Source organism: Salarias fasciatus, chromosome 16, assembly GCF_902148845.1.
Source record: "Salarias fasciatus chromosome 16, fSalaFa1.1, whole genome shotgun sequence".
Lineage (NCBI taxonomy): Eukaryota > Metazoa > Chordata > Actinopteri > Blenniiformes > Blenniidae > Salarias > Salarias fasciatus.
In genome coordinates, this window is record NC_043760.1 from 2,075,815 (window position 1) to 2,095,475 (window position 19,661).

Here is a 19,661-nt window from a genome sequence, read left to right on the forward strand (position 1 = left end):
GGAGCCCCGGGAAGCCTCTGCAGATGGATCCACACACACACACACACACACACACACACACACACACACACACACACACACGGTCCTGCGGCATGTCTGGAAACGCGGCTCCGTGCCGGTTGCCATGGCAGCCAGACGGCTCGGCTGTGAGGCTGTTTCAGTCTGACAGCAGGTTTTCTAGAACAGGTACACACTCCGTTTTCCTCCCTGGTTACTGAGCAGCTATGCCCCGCCCACCCGCCGAAAAAACCCCGAAAGTCATTGGCTGATTACTGGAGGAACTCATGTTGTTGCTTTTCATAAAATAGTGTTTATCCACAAAATTATTTGTGTTTTCACTGAAAAACTTTGAAAAAGTCTGTTAACTTCCTTGAATCAGCAGAATTGTTCTATTAAGCACTTTGTGATTTCGTGACATAAAATCAGCTGGAAAGAGTGAAACTGACCACAATCACACAAATGTGACCGCTAGCTTTTTTCTTTGTTAAAGGAAAATAAATTCTGTCATTTTCTTTGCGATGCTGAAACTTTTAATTACATACATTTTTTTTTTCTGGGCTATAACGATTTTTTCCTCCACTTCTCCCTGGAAATACTAAATACTTCGATGTCTCAATGATTAGTAAAGTGAAACAGCAGTGGCTGATGTTTAGATGGTTTCAACTAACTCCAAAAATGCTAAATAAAAAGTATATTTTAATACTTAGTACAATTAACTGACTTATCATTATTAACTCTTTATGAAGCAAAAGACCATAAATAAACTATGTGACGATATTTTCAACAACTACTCCAAGAAATGACGACAAACTCAACAACTAATGAAACATTCTGCTGCAAACTCCAGTGAAATGTCCAAAAAACTTCTACAGCTGTAAATTCTTCTTCCAAACATCATTAAAAAGTCTGGATGTGGAGAAACGCTCCAGTGAGGGAACGCCGCCATAAAACTGAAAATAAGTCCGTTCAAAACCTGGATGGTCGGAGTTTAACCTGCTGATGAGACCAGCTGACGACCTGAGGGAAACAATCACATCAATGCCAGAGGAGATGGCAGAAAGCATGGAGTCAGCAGGCTGCTGGGTGGGAGTCGTGTCAGATTAATGTCTCCTGGCTGTAAATATCCCGGCTGAGCTTCATCAACTCTCCAGTTTGCAGAGAACACTGAACCTCATTCACATCAAGTGTAAATCTAAACGTTATGAAGGGTTATTGTTCTTATTCGGCCGACTGGGGATGGAACTGGGCTGCTTGAGCTCTGAGATGTTCACCGCGAGTGAAATCAGGCTGAGGGAGAACATGCAAACTCAGGTGTGTGTGATACCGGTGTGCAGAACCGTAAAAGTAAAAGATCCCTTCGCTGAGAAAGGTCCAGATTTTTCTACCCAACGGTTCTGAATGCATGAATGAATCCATGAGTTCATGAGTTCATCACAGCGCGGCGCGGCGAGGCGGGGGCGGGGGGCGGTGGGGGGGGGGGGGGGGGGGGGGGGGGGGGGGGCTGGACCTACCTGGGGCTGAGCTCGGGCGGCGCGCTGCTGAAGCTGACCACGGGGATCTGCAGGGTGGAGGGCCGCAGGTGCTCGGACGGGGCCCTGAAGGGCCGGGGGGGCAGCAGGGGGGAGCGGAGCGGCGAGCTGAGGCCCCGGCCCAGGTGCAGCGGCGAGCGGGGGGCGCAGGACACCGAGCGCTGCTCCTCGCCGCCGCCGCCGTCCTCGTCGTCCTCGCGGATGGACGGCAGCTTCTTCACCAGGCCGCCGTTGCTCTCCCAGTCGGCCTGGAACACAGAGACTCCGGAGGTCACGCCCCGCTCCGCCAGCGGGGGGCGCACTCGCTCCAGCCTGCACCGCTCTCAGAGAGCCGCTGTCAGAGAAGATTCAGACAGAAACCCACAGAATCTCCAGAATCTCCAGGAGTCAGACCCGACAGGCTCCTCCTCCGCCGCTGCAGGAACAAACCTCCCGAACCCCGGTCACTACGGCCGGATGCTACTGCTTCAAACTGCTCATAGGTGTTTGTGTGTGTGTGTGTGTGTGTGTGTGTGTGTGTGTGGACTGAGCCCGGCTGCAGCCGGTACAGCAGGCGGACGGAGGCATGAATGGCTCATTGAGATGTTCACTTGGTACGTTTCATACGGAGCAGAAGGAGCTACTCGAGCCGAGAGCGGCGAGCGAAGAGATGCGACCTTGACGAGAAACACTCCAGCTGAAGGTCGACCGGCAGAACCGCCGAGTGGAGAGAAGCACGTCTGTTACTGTCACAGCTCAGCTCCAGTCTGATCCGATAGCTCTGACTGAGAAAATCACACCGAAATACATTCTAGTCGACTACTTCCCACTGCGACCCCCGACCCCCCGACCCCCGACCACCATGAGGGAGGGGGAGGGGGAGGGAGGGAGGGGGGAGGGAGGTAGTAACCTGGCAGCAGTCTGAAGCAGCATGCCATTTTGATGAAATCAGTTATATTTATTACATTTTCATTGAGTTCATGAGTCTGTATGTTCTTCCTCCTCTAACATCCAGATTTTAGAGCATCTTCCTCCCATCCATTCTCCATACATGACTTTAAAACATCCCTCCCTGGACAGACCTTCTCCATGTGAGCAGGTGAATCGTTCCATCAGACGAAAAAGCAGAAAAATGATTGTAACTGATTGAAGAGCAATTATTTATTTGGTTTCCTGTTTCCACCCGACTAAAAGAAAGAAGCCTGTCATGCTACATTTAACACAGACTGCTGCGTCTGACTTCTACACACACACACACACACACACACACACACACACACACACACACACACACACACACACACACACACCGTGTCCCTGCTTATGAGCTGAATAATTCAGACGCTCCTCGATGCTGCTGAAACTTCCAGAAAAGACAAACTGAACTAAACACAAACTCAATGATTTATCAGGAAAAGAAAACACAAGAAAAAAGCCAAAAGCAAACCTGACAGGTAGAAGTTCTGACAGTTATTAAAAACATCAGACTTTATGAGACGCGATGTTCAAACTTCTTCTAAAAATTTATAAAAGGATGTCTGATGTTCATTTTACAGTTTTGAAGTTGAGTTTTTCTACTTCTAGAATCTTTAAGCGTTGTAAATGATTTCTTTCACTCTTGCTTTTAAAATAATAAGATAATTTATCATCATGACTGACTTCAGTCATGACTGACTTAGTTACTGAAAAATGCTGGTTAGTTACAGTTACTTCTTTACAGCTACTCATCAGATACTGACAACCTAAAGTAACTCATCCCATGAGCATCAGCCCAGCCGCTCTGTGAAACCACAAGATCAGGAGCCCTGGTCCTCCACGGACTTCACAGAACCTCAGCGGAGTTCATCCCAGAGATTCAGCAGGATCAAACCACAGCGGTGCTCAGAGGCGCCGGAAACCTCGTTTAGAAACGAAAACACAGCCACTCCGTCGCCGTGGAAACCAGGGAAAACCCAACGTTTGTGAAGCATTATTGTCTGGGTCTGCAGGAAGTCTCCTCTGGGTCTGGGTCTGGGTCTGGGTCTGCAGGAAGTCTCCTCTGGGTCTGGGTCTGGGTCTGCAGGAAGTCTCCTCTGGGTCTGGGTCTGGGTCTGCAGGAAGTCTCCTCTGGGTCTGGGTCTGGGTCTGCAGGAAGTCTCCTCTGGGTCTGGGTCTGGGTCTGCAGGAAGTCTCCTCTGGGTCTGGGTCTGGGTCTGGGTCTGCAGGAAGTCTCCTCTGGGTCTGGGTCTGGGTCTGGGTCTGCAGGAAGTCTCCTCTGGGTCTGGGTCTGGGTCTGGGTCTGGGTCTGGGTCTACAGGAAGTCTCCTCTGGGTCTGGGTCTGGGTCTGGGTCTGAGTCTGCAGGAAGTCTCCTCTGGGTCTGGGTCTGCAGGAAGTCTCCTCTGGGTCTGGGTCTGGGTCTGGGTCTGCAGGAAGTCTCCTCTGGGTCTGGGTCTGCAGGAAGTCTCCTCTGGGTCTGGGTCTGGGTCTGCAGGAAGTCTCCTCTGGGTCTGGGTCTGGGTCTGGGTCTGCAGGAAGTCTCCTCTGGGTCTGGGTCTGGGTCTGGGTCTGCAGGAAGTCTCCTCTGGGTCTGGGTCTGCAGGAAGTCTCCTCTGGGTCTGGGTCTGCGTCTGCAGGAAGTCTCCTCTGGGTCTGGGTCTGGGTCTGGGTCTACAGGAAGTCTCCTCTGGGTCTGGGTCTGGGTCTGGGTCTGGGTCTGGGTCTGAGTCTGCAGGAAGTCTCCTCTGGGTCTGGGTCTGGGTCTGGGTCTGCAGGAAGTCTCCTCTGGGTCTGGGTCTGGGTCTGGGTCTGCAGGAAGTCTCCTTTGGGTCTGGGTCTGGGTCTGGGTCTGGGTCTGGGTCTGCAGGTGTTCAGGACCTTGCAGTGACGTTGTTCCATTTGTTGCCACAGAAATAAAACTGAATTTCCTGCGGATGAGAGCGGAGTGGTTTGTGTGTTTGGAGGTCACCGGTTCAACTCCCAGTGCTGACAGGTCAGGCCCCTGAGCAAGGCCCTGCGGCCCGGGTACTATAATTAAACTGGATCAATAATCTGATGAAGATGTGAGAAGTGTGTCCTTGCTGCACTTGAGAACACACTCGGTGTGTCGCTGCGTTACGATCCCGGCTCCACGGGGCCAGCCGGAGCCGAGACGCCGTGAATCCGTCTCCAGTCTCATCGTGCAGCCGAGCCAACGCCCTCCGCTCGCCGTCTCTTAATCAAGTCTGCCTCCATCCTCCATGGCTGCTGCTCAGCAGCCTCCTCCTCCTCCTCCTCCTCCTCCTCCTCTTCCTCCCCCACGTGCCGCCGTAATGTATTTTTAGCTCTCCCGTTCTAATCTTAGCTCGCCGCTCCAGAGGGAAGAAGTGAAGGAAGCGGCGTGCGATGCGGCGACGCACGGCCGTGTGTGGGCGTGCGCTCGTCTGAGCACGCTGCACATCGCAGTGTGTGTGCTGCCGATGGCACGGTGTGTGTGTGTGTGTGTGTGTGTGTGTGTGTGCCTCTGCCTGCAGGCATGTGAGCCGAGGCTGAGGACGGAGGAGCCGTCTCCCGGGTCGTGTCCTGCAGAAGACGGTTCTCCTTCTGTCCTGCTGCTTCCACCGCTGCAGAGGTGCAAAACCTGCTGTGAAATTACTTTTTTTTCTCTCTCCCCGGTAGCTCAGCCCATGGCTCCCGTCCACCGGTCCACCGGTCCGCCGGTCCACAGGTCCACCGGTCCGCCGGTCCGCCGGTCCGCCGGTCCACCGGTCCACCGGTCCACCGGTCCGCCGGTGCCTCGTGTCTTTCTAGTGGAAGCTCGGGACGGCGGTCAGGACAGGACGGCGTCTCCGCAGCAGGACAAACCTTCACCTCCTCTCACAACCTTCCCCTCCACTGCTGTTGCAACAAGTCATTCTTTCATTTTCCTGCAGCCGTCCTGCTCCCGGTAGTCATACCTTGCAGACATGCACATGCACGTGCGCTCTGCTGCACCGCTACTACCAGAGGGGGTTTTATTTGGTGTTGCATAGACAACCAGGCCGGACAGCTGTAACCCGGGACCTGTAATAGGCCTCCTTCCACTTACACACACACACACACACACACACACACACACACACACACACACACACACACACACACTGCTACAGATATGTGCTCGCTCATACATGCACAGATTTGCACACTCTGCAGTAAGTGTGCCGTGCCCTGGAGAAATAAACCGGCACTGCAGTGGAAGAGCAGAGCAGAAAATGAGAGAGAGAGAGAGAGAGAGAGAGAGAGAGAGAGAGAGAGAGAGAGAGAGAGAGAGAGAGAGGAGAGAGAGAGAGAGAGAGAGAGAGAGAGAGAGAGAGAGAGAGTCAGAGTGCCCTCACCTCCTCCTCCTCCTCCTCCGCGGCTGGCTGAGCTATTATATCGAGCAGGATCCAATCTTAGCGGCAGGCGCCGGGGGACAGCCAGCCGAGGGAGAGCCCGTGCTTTCCCCCCGCTCTATTTTAGCTACAGGACAGCTTTAAAACAGCAGCAGGGAGCTATTCCCGTCCTCCTCCTCCTCCTCCTCCTCCTCCTCCTCCTCCTCCTCCTCCTCCTCCTCCTCCTCCTGCTGCTGCTGCATCAAACCAGAGGCTCCTTCAGCCCGACGCTGTTTGACGGCAGCAGCTGAAACTTGGCTCAGACACACATTAATGAACAGACTGCAGCTGATCACTGCTCAGGTGTATTTATCAGCTCTTATATCTTAAATTAAGAATTTAAAAAAGGTCTGAAAATGTGTTTTCCGGAAAAAAAACATTTTGAGCCTGAAATGTTGAATCATGTCTAAACGACCTGCACAGCCTCTTTCTCGGTGCTTTCTTGAATTTTGCCCCATTTGCTGGTTCAGCTGCTGAATTGGAACCTCTTCTGGGCCACGGCCCTCATGTTTGACACCCCTGATTTAGCGTGTTAAAGCTGAAGAACTTGGACCATGGTGCGCACTAGCAGTGACTGATTCCAGCAGAAAAACCTCAACATGCGATGTGATGAGAAGGTTTTCATATCTGTGACTTTCCGCTCTTCATGTCTTCTAAAGGGAGCGAGACTGGAAAGCCACCGCTGCCTCCTGGGATTCTGTGGCGTTTACACGACAACGGCGCTCAGAACCGCTGAAAACACAACTTATTGAAAACTGCTCCCAAAGCGGAACTTTTCAAAAATGCTCTGACTCAGTTCCCAATCAAAACCAACCAGCAGCGCCCACTAGTGGCTTAAAAACCATACAAACCACACTGCTTCAGAGTTTCTACTGTTTCCATGGAAACAGGAATCATTTTCAAAACAGTGCAGTGTAAACGCAAAAAAGTTTTCCGTAAACAAAACTCAAAAATGATGCATTTTCACTGGAAGTGTGGTTGTGTCGATGCTGGCTGAGTCTCAGAGAAGCTGCTGTCATGGTGTGGGAGGAGCCCTCCTGCCCTCCTGCCCTCCTGCCCTCCTGCCCTCTGCCCCCCCCCCCACGGCTTTAGTTACAGACTCTATCAGAAGAAATCATCTCTGTAATCCTCATTTCCCACTTTCTCATCTCCCTGACTGTTTTTATTGATCTTATTTGGCCGGATGCAGAGTTTTCATGCTTTCTAGCTGAAAGAGCATTGGATCAGAGTTGCATTGTGGGTACTCACATCGGCGCCGTGGCCCTCCCGCAGGTTGTACGTGAGGTCGTGCTGGATCTCGCTGATGAACTTCTGGGCGTACTCGGGTAGAGGCGCAGGACCTCGCGGAGGCCCTTCAGGCTGATGTACTGCAGGTCGCAGTAGGTCAGCGCCTTGACGTTGGCGTTGGTCTTGATCACCTGCTCCTTCGTCAGGGAGTCCGAGCCAATCAGATCTCCTTTACCTGGAGACGTGGAAGCGAGCCGGATTAGCCTCAGAGGGGTCATCAACTTCTCCAGAGTAGCAGACACAGCAAGCCGTGCTCTCAGGGCGAGTTTGTCAAAACATGCAGAATCCAACGACTGTAAAAGAACTTCTCTTTTTTAATCATTTCACCATATTTTGCACCAGAAGTTTTTATGCTTTATTAAAAGATCCATATTTTCCTCACGTACACTATGCACCACGAAAAAACTGGAAAAACCGAAAAACTGTTTCGGTAAAGCTGGCTAAGAAAAGGATCCTGATCTGAGGAATCATGACGATCATTTGAAGTCAAAATACCCAAAGAGAACCCTTCAGACGTGTGGCCTGTCTTCAGCCAACAGAAATAAAGCTGAATGCTTCTCGCTGAGCGCCGCGGTGCCGGAACAGAGCGCCAGGCTGAGTAATGGAAGCAGAAAAGGCCAAGGCGACTGGCTGACACCGCCAACATTTCAGACATTTTTAACAGTGAAAGAAGAGCGAGTGGCAGTCAGATCGCAGTCAGAGAGAGAGGCTGAAAGGCCGGAGCGCTGACGGGATCCCAGACTGCGGCGATAATGTGAGGTGAAGGCGTCAAGAAATAAAACAGGCTGAAGGCGCTCGACAGCCAAATGGCGTGATAACACTTTAATTGCTCCCAAGACTGAGAAAGCCTGTTTGTTTTCGTGTAAATTAAATATAACTGCTCTTAAATTCCACCTTCCAGCGGCAGCTGCAGGACGAGTGATGGATGAACCATCAGACTAATCCAGCCGATCAGCGTCATGAGTCAAGGAGCTGAGGAAATTGCCTGACCTTAATGAGGATCTTAACTGAATTAATCTTCACTTTTATTTTACCGGAGAGAGGTTGTATAATGGAAACCATGTGTCTGTTCTACACTTCATTCTCTTTGATTTCTTTGAGCTGCTTTCCAAACTCCAGGTGACAATATCTGGAAAAACGTTGCTTTGAAGATTCAAAACCCCGTCTGTACGTCTGCTGGAGACGGATTTGGTAGTTTAGAGATGAGATGACCCGTAAGGAATCCAAGCACGTGTGTGTGTATGTGGTTTAACAAAAAAAACTGTACCCACTGGTGGCCCAACATGCTAACTACAACCGTTTTCAATGTTTCTGCCTTTTCCGTGTAAGTAGATGTTTCAAGACGTTGCCGTATAAATGTGAAACTTTTCTGAAACGAAAACACAAACATGAGGCGTTTTCATTTGAAACGCTGCGTTACCGAGCCTCATTTCTGAAGTTTTCCCTTTAAATCTGAATGAAAACGAGCTCATTTCAAATAGTCTGGACTCAGTAGTTTGAGGGTTGTTCTCAAAAACAGGACAACAGACTCTGACTTCAAAGTAAGAGCGTCGGAGAGAAGATAAAAAGAGCCAAACGGTGAAAAAGCAACACTGCGACGGTAGAACAACAGATTTAATTCAGCATCTCTCAGCTCGCTCAGAACTGGGATTTTACCGCCTGACGCTTCACAGCTTGGCTTTAAAAATGCATGATAGACTTCAGTGAGACACGCAGAGTGAGAAACGACAACAGAAAGAATTTGTTCACTCCAGCAGACTCGACTGGATCGACTCATTCAGCTGCTTCAGCCTGAGTCTGCCGACGGCCAGAGTGGCTGCAGGCGGCGTTTCATTCAGAACTGGACTCACTCATTCAGAATTCTGTTCCTGATCTCGGTGTTTTCATGGGAAAAATGAACTCCGGGGGCTGTGAAGCATTCTGATTGGACGAGGGTGGCCGTGACACAGTGACGTCTCCAGGAGGTAAACAAGCCATATCCATTCTTTTAAAAAATCGTCTCCGTAGGAGTTGAACCGCCGGCCGCCATCTTGGAATATTGCGTCATGGAGACAGGCAAGCAGGAGCAGAGCGACTGGAACAAAGTCACAATGAATTTACATTCAGTTCTGCTCCCGAAGGAGAATAAACCGGTCGGTTTGTTCAGATTTAAAACCTATTTCTGAATAAACATTTCAGGTCGTTTTAGAGCAGAATGAGGCTTTATCCAGATGCAAACACCGAGCGTGGCCGTTTGATCTCAGTTTGGTTCAGATCAGTTCAATGAGGACGGTGACGCTCCAGGAATCTCAGTGTCCAAGGTCAAAAAAAGAAATCTAAAAAGTGCTCATATTTATCACCATCTTTACATCCTGGAAACCCTCGAACATCTAAAACCCAACAAGGGTTTCTCTTCTCACTCCTGGTGTAATGAACGTTAATAACCCGAATCTTTACTAACGGACTAGTCTGCCCCCTGCTGGTCATCGTAACCAAGTGTTCAGATGACTGATCAGAACATATTGATTAATGATTCAGAGCCATTGTGAAGACACTGGGATTAGACTGAGCAGCACTTTGATGGAGAGTCATTAAAAACACGGGTTTTGTCTGAAAACACAAAGTGGAGAAGTGGCCGGCTGGCGTTCCGCAGTATAAATAAACTTACTATGCAGGAGAATTCCTGTTGCTCAGGCCAGTCCAGTCCTCACTGGCAGTGTGTAGAAGCACACGGTGTGTGATGGTTAATGGCTGCTGCAGTGTGTGGCGTCAGGGCAGGGAAATGTATCTGAGCGAGAAACTGGTTTTCAAGACACAACAGCCTGGATGAGCGGAGAGTTTTATGCTCCTGAACTCATAAATAAAACTGGATTGGACGAAGTTGACTTTTCTTCAGTTTCAGCTGCGACTGCTGACCTACGACAGAAAACATCCAGCAAGAAGAGCTCTAGAAACTACAATCATTCAGCGAAAAGAGAAAAACAGGCTTCAGCAGCAGCTGGTTATCATGTTTGAAATAAATTAAAAAAAACGTTTTCTGTTTGCATTCATTACAGCATCATTAGCGCCATCACACGCTCTCCTTGCGTCTACACTGATATGTCCATGATATGTTTTATTTTCCTCAGCTGAGGCAGCCGGCTCTGCAGCATGCGCCGTGAAATCAAAGGTCAGCGTTTGCATTCATGTCACTTCCTGGTAATTTGATTTTTAGCTGATGATTACAGAACCTCGGTGCTCCGATTCGGCGTGGTGATCAATCTGAAGGTCACTTTAACAACAGGTGGAGAGCCCAGACCAGCCTGGCGCCTCACGGATTCTGTTTTAAATTAATCTTGGAGCCGATTGGCTCAGCGCGTGTCGGTAAAGCCAGCGAGGCTGCAAATGAACTCACACCACCGCCGAACACATCCTCAGGAAGGATGAACGTTTCCCACTGACTGGTGAAGCTTCGGGTGGAATCAGAGTCACACACACGGTCCATTCAGAGTCTCCAGCCGTTTGCTGCCTGGATACAAAAAGTTGCGGGGGCCTGCTGACGACGGGCGGAGGCTCAGGCGAGCTGCTGGAGCTGCTGGCGGCGCCGCCCCGGGAGCATCTGGGCTCAGCAGGGCCGGCCGGACTCCCCCGCCTCAGCATTAATAATCAAGATGTTTTAATAATGGAAAATCCATCCATTATTAATACCTGCAGCGCCGCACTCCCGCCCACCGGGGTGTGTGTGTGTGTTTATGTGTGTGACTTGGCATTGAAGATAAATCCACTTCATTTCACACACACACACACACACACACACACGCATGTGCACGCGCACACACCCTGAGACGGGCGTTGCAGGTACGCCCCATTAATTCACCGTCTTGACCTTTGGATAAACCGACTGTCGAGCCGTGCACATTTATCCCGGCTTCAGGAGGAAAAGCAGGAGGTCCTCCCTCTTCTCCGGAGGAGGAGGAGGAGGAGGAGGACGAAGAGGAGGAGTGTAACTTTTGTTCTGACAAACTATCAGGAGCTGGGTCCTCAGTGGAGTCAGACCGGTGTGTCCTCAGTGGATCCAGTGGTGCTGAGCCGTGCTACATGCTACATGCTACATGCTACATGCCTGCAACATGATTAAACTGCGACTGATGCAGCCAGCTGCAGTCCTCAGTCTGCAGACGGACGCGCTGCGCTGCCGGCTTGATGGCGTCTAATACTCGTATCGGTAACCCAGAGCTGAAGGCCGGGACTCGAACTCGTCCTGTGAGAAGTGGTATCAGCGCGATAAGAGTCTCTGTGAGTTGAGGTGAAGTCTGCGATCTGTCCTCCGTCCGCCGTCCCTCCTGCTCTGAGCTTCCTGTTGCGACCCGGCGCTGTGTGGACTGAGTCCGGCTGTGTTTATGGGCTGTGTGGCGGGACGGTGAGCCGACCTCAGCCTGTCACGCCGTGTGGCAACAGATCTCCACTCCCCCCCCCAAACCTCTGGAGGCTGTGTGGTTAGTTTCACAAATGTACGGACACACACACACACACACACACACACACACACACACACACACACACACACACACACACACACACCATTAGCAAAGACTGCTGACCCAGCTCCTCGAGCACCATTAGGGCTGAGTGTGTTCTCAAACACATCTGGGCATCGAACCGCTGATCCACAGCCGCTCACGCTGAGTCTCTGCTCGTTCCACCGATCAGACTTTCAGTGAAGCACTGACCCAACAGAAGCTGTAGGAAACATGCAGAATCAGCAGCTTTTCTTCATTTCACTGCATTCTGCAGCAGCAGCTTTCATGAAGCAGCTTCCTGTCGTCGCTGTCTGCAGTCATTACGGTTTGTGACAATTCATCATGTACAGAAGGAAAAACTTTAAAGGACCTATATCATGCAAAATCCACTTTTTTAAGGTTTCAGCATGCCCCAAAGTTGATTTCCCTTTCAAACCACCCCCAAATGTTATTTGCCTTCATCCAGCATGTCTGAGTAATCTCTTCAGCCTGCTGCTCTCTACAGCAGCCCTCCCTTCGGGGAGAAAACAGCTCGTTTGAAACTCTTCAAACTTAACTACGTCACAAAGTTGAACTCCTCCACCACTCTTCTCCTCCCCCCACCCCGCGCAGACAACACCCCACTCTCCTCTGACCAGCAGCAGCTGATTCACATTTTCCACTGAGGAGATGTGAGAATGTAGGAATTAACCGAAACCCACGACTGAGAGCAGTTCAGACTCTTCCAGTTTCCCCCTTTTCACACATCTGCTTGTTTTTGTCCAGACATATATGATCCCAGTCTGAGGCGCAGAAAACCTGCTGCTACCTCCTCACACACACACACACACACACACACACACACACACACACACACACACACACACACACACACACCATATTTTAATTACCTTGTCTGCACAACCACAACAGAAACTTCAGGCAACAGAGAGACACTGCTGCAGAGTAAAACCAGACTGCTTCTCCAGCAGATCCGTTCTCTCAGTCTGAGCAGTGAAGCTTTCCTGCCTCTTCTGTTCCCTACAGTCTGCATTCCAGCAGGTCTGGCTGCGTCCAGAGGTCCTCATTCATTCATTCATTCATTCATTCATCCACACCTGAGGCTCAGTATCGAGGCTCCCCACGTCTCCACACACAATGGGAGGGATCTCTGTGTGTAGCTCGCAGGGTCTCACACACACACACACCACACACACACACACACACACACACACACACACACACACACACACACACACACACACCGGCTCTTTATCAGCTGCCGTTCAGCCCCGTGTTCCCCGTCACATGAGTGATTTATGCGCACGTACGCACGCACGCACGCACGCATGCATGCACGCACGCAGCACGCACGCACGCACGCAGCACGCACGCACGCACGCATGCACGCACGCAGGCCCTTTGCCAGATGAGCTTGCGCCACCGGTCTGTCTGCTGAGGTGAAATCGCTCATTCGCTCATTCTCTCCGCCTCTTTTTCTAATTTCCAGTCTGACTTCCGTACCTCAGCAGAAGCACCTGTCGTCCCGCCGCCGGTTGAACCGCTCTCACCTTTGTTACCGTGCGGCGTCCCTGCAGATCTCCATCGCCTCGCAGAGCCTGACTCTCATCACATTCCCTCCAGCAGCTCCGCCGTCACTGCTGTTCACGCTGATCATTTAACCGGCGTCGTTTTGTAATTGCTCATCAAGCAAACTGCTCTTTTCTAAAAGCTGCAGCTTTAAACTGTCGTTGTCCTCGTCTTGATAAAGTGGGGTAAATTAGTACATCTGTGGCGGCGGCGCCGGACTCGGGACTCACCCAGTATGGCCAGCACAGTGTTGTCTTTCAGGACCTCCATGGAGCCCGAGCAGACGAAGTAGATGGCCTGCAGGGCGTCGCCCTGCCGGATGAGGAACTCGCCGGGCGCGCAGAAGGACGTCTTGATGATGAGGGAGAGCGAGCGCAGGCAGCCGCGGCTGGCCGACTCGAACAGCGGCAGCTGCAGCAGCTCCTTGTTCAGGTGCATGGCGATGTCGGCCCTCAGCTCGTCCGGGAAGTCCTTCAGGAGCTGCGAGAGGCCGGACAGCCGCCGTCAGCCGAGATCTTCTGAACACGGCTCCGGTCTACACCGGTACTGATAATATACTTTAAAAAGCCACGTGTGAATGCAAAGCAGCTCCTGAAACCACATTTCTCCAGATATCAAGTGTAACCCAAAGCTGAGAAGCATCCGGTGCACGTCTTTTTCAACTCTACAGACATAATTTAAAGACTTACAGCTACTTTTATGACCAAAGAACGGTTTTAGTGACTTTCCGTCAAGTCCAGCAGTTCTGGAGCCATAAAGAACATTTCATCTCTAAAATGAGGCGAAAGCAGCTCAGGAAGTTTAAACTTGGTTTTGATGCACAAACAGAAACTAGATCTTTTGATGCAGTCATGAAGTTTAACTACAGTTCAGAATAGAAATTTTGAAATTTTAGCCGTTTAGGCCACTTTACCTCTTTTTATACAGTTTTTTATGCTTTTTTTCCTGCCATATTTCATTTTCTTATGTTAGAAATTGGAGACATTTCACATTTTTTAAGCTGTTCTATCATTTTTATATCTTGTGGTTTTTGCTGTTTTCCTCAATTTCACTTGAACCTTTTGAATCTGACAAATCATGTAATAGTTAAAAAATAAGTTAAATGTTTATTCAGGTATCATGTGGTGAAGGCTTCGTGGAGCCGCTGCAGAGGGACTGAAGGCCACATGTGGCTCCAGAGCCGCAGGTTGAACACCGCTGTTCATGTTTGAAACAGTCCATCCTAAAAGTATCGGAGCTGCTGGGGGGAGCGGAGCTGACTGCCGTGGCTGTCTCCAGCTGTGTCTTGTTTCTGACTGACTCTGCTCATTCGTTTAAAGCTGCTGTAGGCAGGATTTTGCTAGTCAATGCTAATTTTTCTGTGTTTTCTTTGGATTAAATGTTAGAGTATCCATTGATAATCCTTTAGGAGTGTAGCATAACTGCTCTACCGCGAGGGCGCAGCGTTTCCATCTGTCTCTGTTCTGAGCTGAAAAGGATCTCGACAGCTCCAGGTATCTTTGACCAATCAGAAGAGTCCATGAGGCTCTAACTGTGATTGGTCGAGGGGCGTTCGTCGCACGTTCTTGTGGGAGGGGCTTAACTTGCGTAAGGGCGTGATGTCAGAGAAAACAGGACAGGATTGGCTCTGCTGGGTTTCAAAATCGTCACCTGAGATGGGTCAAATCGCCATCTTGCTTAGGTAACCCTAAGCAAGATGGCGGAGATGCCGAATCCTGCCTACAGCACCTTTAACTGGTGACTCTAAATTCATCACTGATGTGATTTTGCGTCGCTCTGAGTTTGAAGCGTCCAGCTGTGACCCTGATGTGTGGGGACAGCTCCGGAGCGTCCTCACCTCGCTGACGTCGATGCCGTTGTTGACCGACCACATGGTCTGGAAGCACTCCAGCATGCGCTGCTCCAGGGCCTTGGGCAGCCGGTGGACCCGGATGAAGTCCTTCAGGTCTTTGGTGCGCGTGTGGTAGAGCGAGCGGCGGGAGTACATCCTCTGGATGATGGCCGTCACGTTGCCGAACACCACGGCGTGCATCAGCGCTGCAGGGAGAGGAAACTGCGTGTGGTTTCACTGAAGCACATGTACTGACGGACCACAATGCCTCTGCACTGCGGGAAGCTTCGTAATCCTCGCAGAAGTTAAGAAGCATAAAGCTTAAAACGATTTAGCTGCTGTACAGAAATGGCCGTGCGGCACTGCCTCAAGTGGATTACTGCTTTCACGATACGGCACCGACGCAAAATAATCCCACTGCTGAATGAATGAGTTGTGATAAAAATCATAATTAAAGAAAACATTTATAAGAACAATAGTGTTCTTTAATTCCCAGCAGTGACAGTGGGGAGCGTCGGGACGCTCATGTTCATGTAGCTGAACGACTCAGGTCTGAAAGTTTCACATGGATGAAATGATGAATGTGTTTTAGTGCTGGAAAAGTATCGCTGTACTTTTGTCTTCAGGTTAAACGAATACTGTACCAGTGTAATGGCAGGAATTACAGGTGTTGATTGTGACAGCAGCAGGACGGAGGGACAGGGTCTCTCCTCATGGTCCAGCATGGCTGTGAGCTCAGCCAGGACCTTTCTGTCCCCGGCTTCACCCGCTGAGTCCAGAGGACAGCCCAGGATGCAGCTGGACTTCTTACTGACCTTGTCCAGCTCTGCAGGACACAGAAATCCACCGGTATCTCTTTGATTTTCACCGGACTGATGGGGAAGTGGTTTTGCAAACACCTGGACTCCACGGTCTCATCCTCACTGATCTGATCAACAGGAGTCGTCTGAGAACTTCTGCAGAACCCTTCTGTCCGTGTTGGACGGTAGTCTGCAGTGTAGAGCGTGAATGCAGAACTATGCAGATTCACTCGGACCACTTCCCGAGACAATCACCCAAGATGCATTTTAATGCCAGGTGGGGCATTAACAGTCCTTTGTGGGAGTTCACTCCTTGTGAAGTTCCATTATGGCCCAAACCCGGCATTAAAATATGCATAAGTACATACTGGGACCAGCTGTCAACAACAGAAGCACGGGCTCCGGCGCACATGGTTAAAATAGAGAATAGAGACGTTGCACAGCAGCGACAGAGCAGTGAAACTGGGACTGAAAATGTGGCCTTCAGACAGAGGATGATGCAGAACCCGCTCTGAGCCGTTTCAAATCAGAATCCATGTTCATTACAATAATGATCACAAAAGAGAAACTCATATGAGAAACTTGAACTCCTTGGCTCTACACTGAACCCTGTGGAAGACTGTCTTCAGTGAGTCCTCGTCCTTCAGGACAGAGCGGCTCTCTGCTCCAGACTGCAGTGTATCAGCAGCTGGAGGAAGGTGAAGTCACTCACGGCTCAGTCCTTTCTCTCCTTTCAACAAGGTCACTGATGAAGCGGAAAAGCTGCCGAGACGGCCGGACGCCGACTCCAGGACGATCCCAGGCACGGAGACACGTCACACTGAGGGGAGCCGCAGTTTGAACCTCGCTTCTGGATGGCGGCTGAGCGAACGACCGGGAGATGAAACGTGAGTTTGGTCTTCTGCTTCTTCAGAGAGCTGCTTCTGGTCACATGTCCTGCTACAATCTCTGTTTTTGTTTTTTCCACTTTACCAGAACTGCAATTAAAACAATTTCAACAACTCTCATTAACGGTCCGAAGTGTTTCTCAGAACTCTTGTCCTTCTCTGCTCGGTTTCAGAATTCAGCCCCGAGCTCCTCCACGCCTGATGAAGACGTTAATGTTTAATGACGGGGCAACGTGTGCAGCTCCATTAAAACAATGAAGAAATCATTCTTTCTTCTTGTAACTGGTGTTTTTGATGATTTAGAAGTGTTTCTGGGGACAGTCAGGATTCAGGGGCCAAACAGAAACTAGAAATCTGTGTTAGTGTTTAGGAAGGAAGAACCCCGGACCGCTGCGGCCGTAGGCTACAAGCTCACAACGTCTCCCGGCCTTTAGAGTTCAAACTGGCGGGAAAGCTTTTCATAAACTGAATCGTTGTAATACCGCTGCTGGCCTGTGTGGCTCACTGTCTCCATTTTACCCGATCACCGGTCGCTGGAGGGCGTGGACGCTTGCTGAGACTCTGGAGTAACTCCGTCGCTCCGACGGTCTGAACCCCGACGTTTCCTGTGACCCGCGACTGATCGCTGCTCTGCACGTCGTCGCATATTGTTTGAATCTGGATGCTCTCCAGCTGGCTCTGGAAGTAATCTGATTACACGCATGGAGGCGAGCAGTGCGAGGATGTGTGGCGGCGGTCTGAACGTCGACCTTCAGGGGGATTTTAATGCACCGGCAAATATCTGGTGTGTTTTCTGTCAGAGTGTGTGTTCAGTGAGCCACGAGATTCTCGCGTCCTGCGACCATAAATCCCAGCAGTCCCGCGGCATGTCAACCTTTCCGGCGCCGCCGTTTCTCTCTCGTTAGTCATCTGCCTGAGCTCGGAGCTGTGGAGTTTACAGGAGAACAGAGGATCGACCGGGCAGAACGGCTCTTTCCAGATCAACACTCGTCGTGTGGAGAACTCAAAATACAGAAACACTGGCCATGGGAATGAATGATCATCAAGAGAACAAGAGGAGAGAGCGTCTCAGGACAGACGCCGCTTCTCAGGGTGAAAACCTGCTTTTCATTCTGCTCTCCAAGTCAGAGAAAAGCTTCTGACGGTTCTGAACAACAGCGGAGTGTCGGCGGCCTGAGACAGATCAGCCAGGGACGAGGGAGGCTCCTCCACGTCACCGCCAGCGTTTCTGCCATTTCTGTGTAAACACAGTTTTTAAAATGTTGCTGTTTAAAGCAACACTAAGGAACTTTCAGTTTCCATTGATTTTGGCGGCGCCAGTGGACAAAAGCGGTAGTGTTTTGCCTGAACAAATACTACAGTTCCCATGAGGACTAGTGCGTGGCGTCGTAAAATGCTGCTCCGGTTGGCATGCTGTCGGACTGAACTCGCCTGCATTTGTTTCCAGTGGCTGTGTGAAGGACGGATAGCGATGAGGTAATGAATCTAATGGTGGCTAAACAATATTATATCATAATGTGACGCATGCCGTGTGCTGGGTTCCTACCACCCTCCTCACAGTTTCTTAGTCCAAGTGAAAGCAATACTGACGCCCTCAGCCCGTGACAGAGGGGTCATTCAACTCGTTGTAAGTCGATGTATCATCACAAAAGCTATTAAAATGTTTTATTAAGGTTGAAAAGTTACTTAGTGTCGCTTTAAATCCAAAACTTTCCTGAAACGTTTCTCTTTAAACATTAAATAAACTCGGGGGTTTTGTGTGTGTGTGTGTGTGTGTGTGTGTGTGTTCATATAAATATGCACAGCGCTCGAAACTCATCATAAAGCCAGGTTGCCCAAATCAGCCTTTTCTCCCGTAAACAGGAAGTTTTGATAGTCCAAAGCTTGTAAGTGTTTTTTTCAGTAACACTTTACCTGAAGCACCCGGTATAACACATTATAAGTAGTTATAAACACTCATAAATGATCACAATGCTTTATAACTCACTATACAGCATAGGATTAGGGTCAGGTCCTGATGCTATAAAGCATTGTGATCATTTATGAGTGTTTATAACTATAGTTATACAGTGCTATAATGTACTTATAATGTGTTATACAGGGGTGCTTCAGTAAAGTGTTACCATTTTTTATTTTAATTCAGCAGTTTTTCATATTCACCAGACATAATTCTGAAAGTTTTGATGCTTGCAATAAAAGCCACTGAAATGTTCACATAAAATCTGTTCTGTATTTCACCAACTGAAAACCCATTGGGACTGAGCTGCTGAAGGAACTTTATGTTACCCGGTCATTAAATATTAAATGGAGTTAGTTCATGGCAGTCCAGAGATCTTCTGTTCTCACACACAGCCTATTAGTGGTAATGATAACTGTGATACGTATTTATATTTTGGTTTCTTTCATTCTGCATTTAGTGTTATGTTTCAATATGTCTTCAACGAATCGTTAAAACAGCTGTCGGAGATGCAGACAAGAGAAAACGTCGTGAGACGAGGAAGGAAAACCTGCAAACAGCTGAAGTGCTTTAAGGCTGAAGGTTAAAATGACCCAGGAACGCTGGTCATGTGACGAGTCGTTGGGACGGTTTCCTGTTCAGTGAGCGCTGTCGTCGGTTGTCGGTTGTTCTGCTCGTGGCCAAATGCATCAGCTGTTGATGTTTGTCGTTGTTTTTATTACTTCCTGATTACAAAAAGGAAATGCAGAGCCACCGATGTAATGGAGCTCAATCGAGAGACGTGAGCGTAATGAGACGGTGAATTGGGTGATTTTGTACACAAGGGAGAGAGTGTGTGTGTGTGTGTGTGTGTGTGTGTGTGCGCACATAGCTGCCACACACTCAGGATAATGAGCTGACTGAGTACTCTGGCCGGAGAGTAATCCCCACACACACTCCGAGTGTCTTACCGCCGATGAGCATGGTGCAGATGGA

The 19,661-nt window shown here is 49.9% G+C and overlaps 1 protein-coding gene across 1 annotated transcript in view; it reads right to left on the reverse strand.

The window, feature by feature from the left end:
* Window positions 1–19,661, reverse strand: part of kcnh3 (potassium voltage-gated channel, subfamily H (eag-related), member 3) — a 51,736-nt gene that overhangs the window by 4,983 nt on the left and 27,092 nt on the right. Inside the window, 6 exon segments of the mRNA XM_030112135.1 lie at window positions 1,512–1,777; window positions 7,126–7,199; window positions 7,202–7,339; window positions 13,442–13,691; window positions 15,049–15,248; window positions 19,637–19,661. Coding sequence (XP_029967995.1) covers window positions 1,512–1,777; window positions 7,126–7,199; window positions 7,202–7,339; window positions 13,442–13,691; window positions 15,049–15,248; window positions 19,637–19,661 — 953 coding nt within the window.